Genomic DNA, 13970 nt, shown 5'->3' on the forward strand with positions numbered 1-13970 from the left:
TCTTACCCGTAACCATATGTTACTCATATTTACATAAACCAAAAAAATCTTTGTGTGTGTGTGTACAATGTTCCCCTTCATCCTTCAAAAACATTACAGAGGTTCATATCAACAAATGGCAACACAATCAATGACAAATGCAAAATACTTCAGAATAACATTGCATTCAATGACCAGTACATCCAGCAGCTTAGTAATGGACAGCACATCCAACTTAGGAAACATCCTAAAAGAGAAAGAGAAAAAAATAGTTCCATTACCTTAGAAGTCCTTATATCCCAAGCTTTAACTTCTGGGCTGAAGCCTCCACAAATGAAAATATTTGACTCTGTAGGGTGGAACTTCAGTGCACTGATCCTAAATTCGTTTTTGCTGCTAAATATCTGCTTTCCTAAAATAAAGTGAAAAGTGGTAACTTAAATTTGAGCAGAAAATAAAACGTTATTCATTTCAATCTGGTTTCCAAAACATCAAGGTTGTTGCCAAAGGTGAATATGTTTATATTAACACATTTAAAGCATCTGGGGCTACTCTGATTTACTGAAAATACAAGACTGAACTCACTAATTCTATCCGTGCGAAATTGCTCCTGGTTATGGGCCTCTGCACTACTGACTGCTTCCTACTGGGAGGGGAGAACAACTGGTTTCCCACACTAAGGAGAGGAGCTCCACCAGAGACCCAGTTCAGCCAGCATGCAGGACTAAATCTACAGATCTAATGGTTGAATGTTTCCCTACAGAGAAGTCATAGCCTTTCTTCCAGTGGGATAAAAATAACTGGAACAAAATATTCTCTGTACAGAAATACCATGTCCCAAACTATACTACAACTCTTGAGTTGTTTACTTCTCTTTCTGTGAAGGTAGGAGTGAAACTTTATCGTGAAAGTAGGAAATAATTTGCATACCACCATGTGAAGGCAATAGCTGTTCCCATGGATACACTGTTCCCAGGATTTAATTGTGTACACTAATCTCTGCAGGATCCTGTGGTTAGTATCAGTTGGATTGTCGACATTTTCAAAGGCAATAGAATTCAGCTAGGTTAATTTATAGGACTTCTGCACAGTTCGCTGCTTCCTTTCATCCTTACAAATTCATGATATAAATGTATATTCACTGAAATATCATTTTTGGAAGAGCAGCATGGACAAAGATAAATACATTTACTTGGTTTCACGATTTCAACTGTGCTTTATATTCTACATATCACATATAAAGATCTACATTAAATAAAGTTACTGCTTTAAGCCATAGTGAAGAAGGCACTGCAGAAGTCTAAATAAATAAAAAATAAATAAACCAACAAAAAAAAAAAAAGCCCTTAAAATACTCCTGACAAAAGCTTCTTAAAATATTCATTAATTTACATTCCCAGCAAGTAAGAATTGTCTTAAGATAGGCTTTCTTAAAAAACAGAAAATACTTGAGCTAAAAACATCAGTCATGGGTATAAATACTTAGGTGAACAATACTGAAAAACATTAATATAGATTTTTAAAGCTTATTTTATTATTTGGAGCCAATTTACTTGATTCTGTCATCAGTTCCATTTTCCCCATCTGCTGAACTCACACAGTTAAGAACCTAATACTTGTCAAAGTATTTATTTCTTCATTTTTTAAAGAAGAGAGAGATTTCACTTGCTGACGTGCTCTTCCAGCTAGCAGGGTCAGGAAAAATAGATTGCAGGGAGCATCAGGGAGGGATGAGTGTTGTTCTGTGTGAAAACAGGTTTTTGTAGAGGGTTTTTGTTCTTTTTAATGGTTTCTCCACTGATTACCCATGCAAGACCTAAAGGCTCTCTCTGTCACTACTGTTTGAAAGACTCAATTTAGTCTACAACATTCTTCCCCAATAAGAGAAAAAAGTCACAAGGGCAGCAGAGATTCTCTCTACAAGTCTTGTGCAACAGTGACCATCTCACACCATGGAAGCTTTCAGTACTCCAACAGGTACAGAAAGAAAAACGACTCCACAAGGAAGGAAGAAAGTATTAAAATCATCAGTTATATGAGCAACAAGACACTGCTCTCACGTATGCCACTACCAGGCTTCATTTTCAGGGGTTAGAAAAGCCACAAACACATGTACCTTGCTCTCGTCCACAGCACTTGAGAAAAATACCGAATTTGCCCATGGAGGCTCATCAGTCAGTTTAATAGCACTTTGCTCCCAAGGAATTTGGTTCCTACTAGTACTTAGTTTAATAAACACTCTGCGAGTACAATCATCAAGTTTTTAACCATACTGCAGCCAGAAAGCAGCAAAACTGCAGCCTACCTGTACTATTCCTGTCAAACAGCCTGACAAAGGACACATGAAGGCAGTCATAGTTCTCCACAAAGTGTATTGTCCAAACCGCATTACACATACAAATAAGTGATACAGTGGAATTAACCATCTAACCTTCCAACACACATTAACTGGTTAACTGACTTTAGTGAGACCTGGTGTTACCTCCTGAAGACTTCTGAAAACTGCTTCTTCTATAATCCATACATTTTTCTTGTCATTACATTTTCTACAATGCTCTGGCCTAAGACATAAGAAAGCCACATAAGACACAACCAAAAAAGATTTGCACTAAATTCAAGATGTATTCCGTCTACTAACTACAAGGTCTGTTACCTTTTCCACAGAAAGAAGATTGATTTAACATCATTTGTTCTTAATTAGTCCATCTTTCAATCTCATCCCCAGCTACTTCCAAGTAATTCAATCATTTGCTCGATATTTTCTCCAGAATCTGAAATTCTCTAATTCCCTACTCCATCTCCCCCTGGTTTAAGATAGAAGTAGGCACTGCATTTGCCATTTTCTTGTTTTCTAGAGTCTGTTACTTATCAAAAAGCTCTCATAGCACTGAGATCATGACAGTGTAATTCTATGAATTCTACATTACAGTGTAATGACAAATAAAATCAACACAAAGAACTTATTCACCACTATACTCTTTAAACCCCTTCCTTTTCCCACTTTAACCTGCTTGATGCATATGTTAACCATGCCACTTTTTGACTGGTCTGAGGATCAACCAGGATACATCAATCTTAAAAGCTCAGGCTCTCCAATCAACATTTTGAAATACAACTCTCTCATTTTCTCACTCCCTCAAGTGAAATTCAAGCAAATGTCTCTTTTTGGAAGTTCAGTAAACAGCGTTCTGAAGAGTTTGGCATTATTAGATGCATACATGAATTTGATTCTACTGCCATGTCACAGAAAATTAGAAATGGGATGTAGAAAAGAAGAGCATGGGAGCAAAGCACTAGATAACATATTCAAAAGGGCAGGATCACACCAGTGCAGCAAGGAAACCCTTCTATTTCTAGAATTTAAATTTATGCACAATACATAGACTCTAAATTGAACTGCTTGCCATACAAACATGCCTGAACCCAGCAAAATGAACTTTCCTAACATTTCTATGGATATATCCCTTAAATCCTTCCCTTTTAGCTGTTAGGACAGCAGGGCTGAAGTGCTGGGGCACACTCTCTGCACAGTTATGAAACCTCTGTCACCAGAAATCTTTCAGAACCTTGGAAACTTAGGAAAAATATCCACCTAAGGGATGGAACAGATCACTGTGGAAGACGATGTGGGCCAAAGTAGCTAATGCAGTTCAGCACGTTAAAACAATGAATTCAACTCTTAGCCCCTTTCTGTATAAACTTTATTTAGTGTGATTTACTCCTATGAGCAGAATTTGCTGCTTCCCATGCTGTGACAGAACCCAGCCCCATGCTCAGGAAATTCAGCTGCGGGATTTGGGGAGAACCCGCTCCTGGCGGTTGATATTTACAGTTCTGCATATTTTTGTCTGCAATTACTCAGTTTATTAACATCAAACACATTCAACTTTTCAGGCCTTAATTTATATGTTGCAAAAGATGTCCTTTGAGCAGAAGACTCCCTTATTCATAATAGAGTGCAATGGCTGTAAATTAGTAAGCTTGTATATAACTTTATTGTGTATGTATTTGTTGTATTTTAGCTCCTAAAGGCAGCATAACAAAGACTTGACTAACTCATAGGATGTAGAAAATTACATCTTCTGGAAATCTATTTGGCTAATTGAGGCAAAATCCATACCACTTATCGTTTTTCTGTATAAGAGGTTGTTATTCCAAAGAGGAGAGCAAATGTTTCTCTCCATCTTTAATCTTCGCAATTTCATTAACAATATCTACTACATCTATGCAGTGTGTTTGATATTCTCAAGTGCTTTAATTCAATTCTTCATTCATTAAAGGCTCACCAGTAACATACACAGTATGAAAAAAATATATTTTAAAAGATCTTGAACATATGTTTCTTTTCCTTTATGCTGCAGCCTGCTGTGAAACTGCTCAACTATGAAATCAGATATTTTAAAGGCTATTTAACATTGTGAATTTTTCACAGAACATCAGCACAGTTATTGAGCACAGGATGCTTCTGTAACTGTGTTTAGTGATCCTCAGGTTCACACCCCTACCTGCACAATCCAAAAACATTAACTTCCTCATGCTAATCTGCAAAGAAAAGTGAAGCCTAAGACTTACAAGGACATGAGAGTAATCTTGCTAAGCAGAACAGATTTCCCTACTGTGTTTACAAAAAGACATGAGATAATATATTTAAAGAAAATCTCATTACAGTTACAATCTCTCTCATGCACAACAGTGAGAAGGAAATTAGATTGATCAGATATAATTGCTTCTTAACAAATCAATGTTGGGTGTTACTTATCCATTTTATCTTGCCATGCTTACAAATTGCTTCATTATTTTTCCAAGAACTAAAGTTCTTCTGATTAGATGTATTTTCTATTTTTTCCCCTGTGCAGTCACAAGTTTCTGGCATGCAAAGGTGCTCAAAATATTAAATAATTGTATATTTTACCCTTGAAAATGTCCCCAAAATAAGCATTTTTCTCTTTTCTTATTGCAAGGACTTTATGTTAGTGAATATAAAAAGTAAAATGCTGTTACCTCCTAGCTGGAAAGGGACCACTAAACCATGTCCAGCATTTTACTTAAAACTGCTGAATTTTGGAGGGAATCTTGTGACCTCACATCAAAGATGCCCGTATAGATTTAAAAGAAAAAAAAAGCATTAAAAAAACCACAATCAACTGGGCTTTTTTTTGACATGCCACATAAAACCTTCATGCATATTAAAAATAACACACTATCTACACAGTATTAGGAGAGAAGGGGAGGAATAGAAGAAGAAAGTCACAGCTATCCCAAAGCAGTGTTTACATGTGAGCACTAAAACTCCTATGTGAACAAATACATTAACAATAATGTTCTATCTATAGGACTACCAAATTAGAATATAAAAGAATATAGAAAAGCAAATTTGCACCATCCTCTTGGAGGTATAAACTTTCCATCAAGAAATTCTCAAAATAATGTAAAATAAAACAGGTTAAAAAAAACCCCTAAACTATACTTAAGTGACCACATTAGATATAATCTGAACTTTGCTTAATTTCAGTATCCTGGTCATGGTAATGTGAAAACTTTCAAAGCAATGAGGAATTTAAATTCTCTGTTATAACCCTGAGGATGTTTTATCTGAAATCAAATTCAGTCCATGAACTAAAATACAATTGCAGCATTTGGCAACATAGGAAATGTGCCAAAATTTCTTGGAACTTTCCCTCTGTCATAATATTAAAGAAATGAAAAGTATCTACAATATGCAAATAGTATAAACCCAGCCACTGTTCTGCCTATGCTATTGTACCAATTCATTTGTGACTAATGAAAAATCCACTGATGAATAAAACATAAATTCCAAAAATAAAATATTTATAAATACATTCTAAAAATGCAGTTACCCTTCTAAAGTTGGTAGAGCATCTCCTTTACATCTGGACGTAATAGAAGTTAAATGTCAAATGTACTTGACGTAGAATTTTTTAAAAAGAAGTATTTTTTTCAGTGCTCTCTACATATAACACTTCTTACTCCTCTGTAAATAACAAAGTGTCTGAACTTACACCAGTAGAAGATGACTGCGAGTGTGGTGTTAAGTAAAGGTGAACAAAAACAGGAGTCTCACTGGTTCAGACTGGTGCATTATTATCACATTTGTGAAACCTTTCAAAAAGCTTTATTTTCATAAAACAATAAAGTATATAAAATAGAACAATAGGAAAAAAATATTAACCAGAAATCTTTACAGGCGGCTCAGCTGCAGTTTTTGGGTCTACTGATACTTATGAAAGCCCATACTGCAGTACTGAACTTGCCTCCTGCAAACTGCAGCCATAGAACCACTCATGGGAATAATGTGTGAATAACTTTGAGTTCCTTAAACATTTTAGGCATATTTTGGATCAGACCCACACTCTGCAGAATAGGGACAACAGTTTTCACTAAAATCATGTTTGTGGAGAGTCTTAGCTTGACCTCCTGGTGTTAGGACAATGGATGATCATTTAAGATAATAAATGGTGACCTATAAAAATGAATTTAGAAAAAGAAGACTTGTACAATAGCATCTATTCTCACCAAACCAGGACAAGTGAACTCCTTGTACCTCAGTCATTTGAATTGTTCTCTTTTCCTTTTCTTCATCACAGCATCAACAAATCATGTAGGTTGGCCCTCCAGGCATCATCTAGTTCAAATCCCTACTCAAAGCAGGTCTGGCTGCAGCAGGTTACTTAGGGGTCTGCCCACTGGAGTTCCAAGTATCTCCAGTAGAGACTCCACAGCCTCTCTGGGCAGCCTGTTTTAGTGTCTGATGACCCTTGAGTTGAGCTTTAAAGTTGCCTGTGGTCCTAGACCTGCCCTTTGCCTCCTATTCTTTCACTGCACATCTCTGTGAAGAGCCTGGCATCATCTTCTCTGTGTATCACAGAATCACAGAATGTTAGGGATTTGAAGTGACCTCAAAAGATCATCTAGTCTCATCTCCCTGCCGGAGCAGGAACACCTAGATGAGATTACACAGGAATGTGTCCAGGCGGGTTTTGAATGTCTCCAGAAAAGGAGACTCCACAACCCGCCCTGGGCAGCCTGTTCCAGTGCTCTGTTACCCTCACTGAGAAGACATTTCTTCTCATATTTAAGTGGAACCTCTTGTATTCCAGTTTGAACCCACTGCCCCTTGTTTTACCATTGGTTGTCACGGAGAAGAGCCTAGCTCCATCCTCCTGACACTCACCCTTTATGTATTTATAAACATTAATGAGGTCACTCCTCAGTCTCCTCCAAGCTCCCTCAGCCTTTCCTCATAAGGGAGATGCTCCACTCCCTTCATCATCTTTGTTGCCCTGTGCTGGACTCTCTCCAGCAGTTCCTTGTCCTTCTTGAACTGGGAGGCCCAGAACTGGACACAATATTCCAGATGTGGTCTCACCAGGGCACAGTAGAGGGGAAGGAGAACCTCTCTTGACGTACTGACCACCCCCCTTCTAATACACCCCAGGATGCCATTGGCCTTCTTGGCCACAAGGGCACAGTGCTGGCTCATAGTCATACTAGGTCAACACTTGCTAATCTGGCCTGTGATGAAGTTGACCTTCATATTCTGCACCAGGACTCCCAGGTACTTTTCTGAAAAGCTGCTTTCTAGTCAGTTTAGGACCAGCCTATTCTGTGCACAGAATTACTCTATTTCAGATGCAGGACTTTGCATTTGTACTTATTGAAATTCATGAGGTTCCTATCAGCTTATCTTTCCCACTTGCAGCATCTAAGATCTTCTTGTGTATAAGAACTTCCATTAAATACACTTGACAAGGGAAAGAGGTTTGATGGAGTAAAACAGGAGAATGGATGGTTGTGCCTTCTACCTTTGCATCAGGATTTCTATGCCAACAACAAAAATTCTGCATTATGATGAGACTGCAGTGTTTGCTTTTATTCTGATATTGTTCCAATCACAAAGATTAAAAAAAAGGAAATCACTCCAGAAAATGAAAAGTGCAATGTCCTACCCAACCTTAAGTCTAAGCTTAGAAAAAAAATCCATGGAGAATTTATTTTAGTACTGTTTGTTGCAAAAATGCTGGCACATTCCTTTGAAGAATCTCATCACTATCTGTCATCAGACCCAGAACAAACAATTAGCTAGACTACAATTTTGATTTAATATGGCAGAACCTATTTTCCTAACAGAAAAATAACACAAAATGAAAAAACAAAAAAAGAGCATCTCAATACCACACATGTACTCAGCTGCATTTCCAATCTTTCTTCAACTTTTCATAAGCCTTTTAGGTTTCTTTTGGTGAAGGACATGCAGCAATTTTTTATAACACAGGTGTAATAGATAAAATCTGTTCTAAAAAGAAATACAAGAGAGATTAGAATTTAGCAAACATGACTAGAAAAAACATCAAACCAGAACAACATATACATAAGACAGTAGCACAGAGCCTTAAAGACAGCATTTTTATTTATAAAATCCCACCAGCATGCATTTACTGCATTTAAACACATTGGTAGTTAGTTCAGTCTAGCAATGGCAAGTAATTAAGACCAAAGTCCAAAAATGTATCTAAAAGTCGTCTGTGAAGGAATAGTTCTAACATCTATCTGAAGTTAATCAAAGAAGAAATCATCCCAGCACTGATGAAGAAGTGAGGAGGAATGAATGATTCAGTGAACTAATGTAAATCAAAATCTTATAGCTGCCTTAGTGTTTTTCAAATGGAAATGAGGCTTTTTATACAAAATTGATTTGGATTCTAGAGGCAAACTGCTTGTCCTGTTTCTCTGAAAAGAATTGACTGAGATGTGTGGAAAAAAAAGAGTAACTTTACAACAGGGAAGGAAATCAGAAACTGGCCTGCATAGGAAATCAGAATAAAATTCCAGTCATTCATATCACACTTTTCCAAATGACGTGTGTGTCACCAGAAGTTGGGTCTAAACATCAACATTACAACTGCCATTCACAGGAGCTACAAAGAATCCTACATCCCCAAAATAAGGCAATAATGAATATCTGGTATTTTCAAGGATTATAAACATTCATTTTGCCTTTACATATACAGTTAATTTAATTAGCTAGAAACACTACATAACTCACAAGACAGTAAGGAAAGAACCATTTATAAGCTTATTTGTTTTGAAACTTGCTAAATTTGATTCGTTACTGTTATTGCCTAAAACACTAGAAATACCTTTTTGCAAATAAACCACTACAATCAACTTAATCCAGACTACTATCCCATTACCAGATAGTTAAGTTAAAGTGATGTTAGAAATTAAAGCATATGATTAAATGTACAAATCTTTGGACTTTGATCTATGATTTTATAAAATGAAATTTTCCCCACAGTAGTCTCTTCAAATGACTCAGGCACATAAATCTATTCTACTGCTATAAATTCCTTTAACGGCAGTAGCCATTCTGTTTAGCATTCATAAACACTACAGTCAAAATTAAATGCACTTGGATTAGTAAAATTTAGTTATACAGAAGACTAGAAATGAGAAGGTTGCTGCAATGAGACTGAAAATTTTTTTAAAAAAATAAAAAAGACAAGAAGCCCGACAAAATTAAGAATTCGGTGTATTATCCTCATCTACTACTACATCAGATATATAAAGCATTTTTTCCCATTACAAAACCTGAATATTCTTGAAACATCAATATTCCATAACTGTGTCACATGTTTTACATTCCCAAACTACAACTGCTCCCTTCCGGCCATCATTGAATTCAAATACTCCTGGTATGACAAATGTTGAGAAAAATAAATTCTTCGAGCATGGAAAAGAATCTTCTTTTCATGTGAACAATACCCACAAATTTCCTTGGCCACTTTCCCAGTCCATCTGAATACGACTTTTACTCTCCAGATACTCACATGCAACATACTTGTTTCTTTTACATAACAGAAAACCCTCCTAGACAAGAAGTTCTTGTAATTTTTGTATGGAATTCTTTTCTTTTTTTTTTCTTTTTTTTATATACAAAAGAAAAACAATGCTTCTGCAGAAGTTAAACATTTAAAAATAAATTCAGTGGAAAAAATAAAATTGCATCTCTTCACTTTACAAGGTACTTCTTTCAGGCCTAATCCTTCATTTACACACACACAGCCTCCTTGAATGCTGCCATATGAATGCTGATAACATACATCAAGAGGAGAGGAAATAGAGCTGATAGAAGTACTTTAGTTTGTGAAGGAGACATGAGGAGATACAGCATCCAGGAGATTAGTTGTTAAGGTCACAATAATTAAATCCCAAATCAAATTCACAACTGCAACAAAACAACACAGGCTCAGTCTCAAGGTTTCATATCAGGATTTATGTTGTCATACTCCTAAATGAGGTCCTATTCAGGGGAAAAAGAAAAAAAAAGACCTAATTAACTAAGCACAAACTTAAAATCAACAAATCAACCCAATTGAGAATGAGGTACAAGCCTGTGTTTAAATTAATCATATTTATAAATGTTACTGAAGTCAGCCTTAAGAGGTTCTTCAAACACTTTAATGAATGATCATGACAGAGCATTAAAAAATACATGTTTAATTCTGTTCATTTGTGCAGAATCTGACAAAAGAAATTACATGTGATCATGAAGTTAAAGATATATATCTCCAAATACTCTTAATTGCTGAGATTTTCTTTTGTGTGAGGACATGTTTCAAGAATTCTAACTTCTCTCTCTAGATTTCATCCATATTTTTGGGAGAAAGAATAAGGTTAATGAGATCCAAAGTTATCTGTACTCAATAAAGATAGGGCTATAATGCACCCTTTCATGAACTTTACCTGTTTCTACATCTGTTAAATGCAACATGGAATCAAAGCCCCCACTGAGGATGCTTCTTCCACAAGACGACCACAGGGCAGCTCGAACAGCACCGGAGTGATAGGAGTATGTTTTCAAACAGCAGCCTGTATCTACAGCATCCCATACCTTAAAAAGAAGGATAAGAACAACTTTATAAAGAATCACTTCTTTTTTTCCCATGTACTGGTAAGGAGCTACACCAAATCATCGTGGCTGAAAAAGGTTTGCATTCTGAAGTATCTGCTAAGCTGTAAAAGTCTGTTTGAAATAATTGCACAGTTGATTAGCATTAGAGCATTTAATTAACAAGGCACAAATCAGTAATACATTTTAATGAGTTGTATTATTTCTTGAAATGTCTACATTGCTCTTAATGGCAATTCAAGTTACAGTCTCCCATTCATAATGCTGTCCTACCTCTGTGCAGGGATGTATCTAAATACATTTTCCCTTTAAATCATTTTTCTTCCAAATGTTTGTCTCGATCATATCTTGCTTTCCGTCAAGTGACAGCAGATTGCAGTTTTCACATCTGCCCATAGGTAGGCTATTATATTTCTCACTCAGTTTGCAGTTTTAAGTAGAATTTTACCTTAATTCACTGAGAAGGCAGATAAGAATATAATCACACAGATATATGGAGATTTCTAAAGACTGGTCTAAGTCCTCTCATTTTTCAATTTCTTCTGGACAGAATTAGGTTGATGTTGAGCACTTCTGAAAATCCTGTTCTACTAGTAATCCAATTTTTCTTAAGTATACAACAGCTAATATTTTAAGAACATAAATAGTCCTCATATTTTTAAATCCCTTTAAAAGAGAAGGGCAGTTGTTTCCAAATAATGTTTTAAAAAACAGAACTAGTCTGAATTATAATTTCAGTTACCAAATATAGTTCAAAATTATCAAAAGCACATCCTTTGGTGCTCTTTTTATCATAGTTTTAAGATAATATTAGAAGTCCAGCAAAAAATGACAAAACTAAATATCCACTATGCTCACTTTTGTGAGAGACGGCTAAATATCAGAATTATTTTCCCTATGAATATTCTGCTTCAGGAAAAGCAAGATTTTAAAGTATCTTATGATTGTATGATACAATGTAATACCTGCTGAGTTGTCTAATAAAATGGAAACCAAATGCTATAACCATACCAGTATATCCTACATTTTATTATTTCTAATATTAGCAGTATAAATAAATCAACACTCTGACAGTGCTTGATGATAGTTTTATTGCAGTTCCACTAAACCCAAAGCAGTTTATTGCTTTAAAGTCACCATTTTACTTTACAGTACTTCTCTTTGCGATTAGTCATTTTCATCCTGTTGACACAATAGCATTAAAGGTAATACCAAAATAAAATTGATTACATGTTTGTGAATTTTAAAGGATGTTAAAATGAAAAAAAAATCCAGTAAATCAGAAAATATAAGTAGAAGTTTGCTTTCTCATGGCAACAGCACAATTCAATATAGAGCAGAATGTAAAGGGGGAGAAAAAAGCAAGACTTTTGGTAATGTATTGTTATCTTCAGTTATATTTTCTTCTTACTGGACAAAAAGGACTCACTGACAATATCATTATTATATAGTCCATACTCAGAAGACAACACTCCATCACAGAAAATTTTTTCACCAAAGCATCTTCTAGCATGAAGCACAGTTCTGCAATGCAAAGCAACCAATTATCATTAATTACTTGAGTAGTCAGTTAAGACCAGAACTGTGACGGCCATGGCCCAAGTATTCTACCCTATCCACAAGAAAAGAAATCAGGAAAATTTTAATATTAAACTGCTTTTGAAAGCAAGTTTCACTGCTTTAATGAGTTTTAATGATCATTTCAAGCTTCACAGTATTAAAAAAGGGTTAATTGTGTCTTGGAGGGCTTTTAATATGAGGAAGCTAATGAATGAATCCAGATGAAAGGAAAAACAGGTGGTACATGCTTCAGATATTTTTCTGTAATGTTTTAGTGATTAAGTATGAAAACTCAATTTTCACAAGAAGGATGAAGTAAAGCAAGTTCAACACCACTTCTGAGCTCCTGCTTGATTTTTAATTAAAAAAAAAAAAAGCTGTACAAATGGAAAAAGCACACACCTGAAGCTGCACGTTTCCCTCCATTATGTGAAATGGAACAAGTGATTGACTCTTGTGGATGACCACGCACAAGAGACAAGTTCCCAAACACCACGTTTCCCACCAGCTCTTTTTGCTCAGGTAACAGCAGTGCTGCAATGCTTCTGGAATTCAAGCTGCGTGAGCAAAGCAGTCTTGACTGAGGAAGTTCACTTAGTTTATTGCTAATTAAATTTTTAATAACTGATTCGGGTATATTGAGAAAAAAAGACCAAGAGTTAAACAAGCACTTATGGGAGCACCTTCCCCGCCCAGGCTCCACTTCAGTCCAGCACTTCTTCCCTACTCCTATCCCAGCTGCCTGTTTTCACCAGGCATTACACCTGGTCCTTTTCACACCCCTTCTGTGAGACAATGGCCATCGCTGGGCCTGGGGTCAGGGCCTAGAGGTGTCTTGTTGCATTTTCTTGCTTCCTATTCTCTCCATCCCCTGCCCTTTGCTTCTTACTGCTTCTCTGCTCCTTCTCTCCAAATGCACATCTCTTAATGTCCACCCAATGCCTTCTGTGCATGCAAAGCCTTCTCTCACATGCATCCTCAAGTTTCCTCACATGTGTCCTCATGTCCTCTGGCCCCAGCAGCAGCTGCAGTAGCACAGAGCAGCTCATGACCTTCTCCCACACAGGCCACCCCTTGCAGGCCCTGCTACCAAATCCCACAGTTAATGCCCAAAACAAGGCATCTGTTCTGATCTCCATCAAGATACAGCCCAATGCAAATTCACTGGAGCCCACAAATGTGCTTTTAAATAATGCTTAGAGGCACCACTTCTGCTGTGGCTTCACAGCTTAATGGAAAGAGACATCAAATAAGGAACAGGATGGCAGACCCTGTCCTGCTGTGCATTGGCAATGCTTCACCCAAGCACATTCATTCCTAGGTGTGTTTCCATATGACCTACCTGGGATTTTCCTTCAAGTTTCACATCTGGTGAATTTAGCTCAGTGTAACTTTGACATATTAGAAAGTGCCCTGCTGCAAGGAGGATTCTGGGCAGTGCATCCTCAGAACAATTTCAGAGTTTTAAGTTTCAATATTCATCTTCCACAGGAAAAGGGAA

The 13970-nt window shown here is 36.5% G+C and overlaps 1 protein-coding gene across 5 annotated transcripts in view; it reads right to left on the reverse strand.

Annotated features, from left to right (window-relative positions):
* The window catches only part of WDR25 (WD repeat domain 25), a gene marked incomplete at its 3' end in the record, with an annotated part of 66111 nt that overhangs the window by 18354 nt on the left and 33787 nt on the right, over window positions 1–13970 (reverse strand). For all 5 annotated transcript variants that reach the window (XM_080346081.1, XM_080346078.1, XM_080346079.1 and 2 more), the window contains 2 exons: window positions 10744–10891; window positions 261–391 (listed from right to left, as the gene is read on the reverse strand). In XM_080346081.1, the coding sequence (XP_080202207.1) occupies window positions 261–391; window positions 10744–10891 (279 nt within the window). The remainder of the gene's footprint in view (window positions 1–260; window positions 392–10743; window positions 10892–13970) is intronic.

Source organism: Nesoenas mayeri (assembly GCF_963082525.1).
Source record: "Nesoenas mayeri genome assembly, chromosome: 5".
Lineage (NCBI taxonomy): Eukaryota > Metazoa > Chordata > Aves > Columbiformes > Columbidae > Nesoenas > Nesoenas mayeri.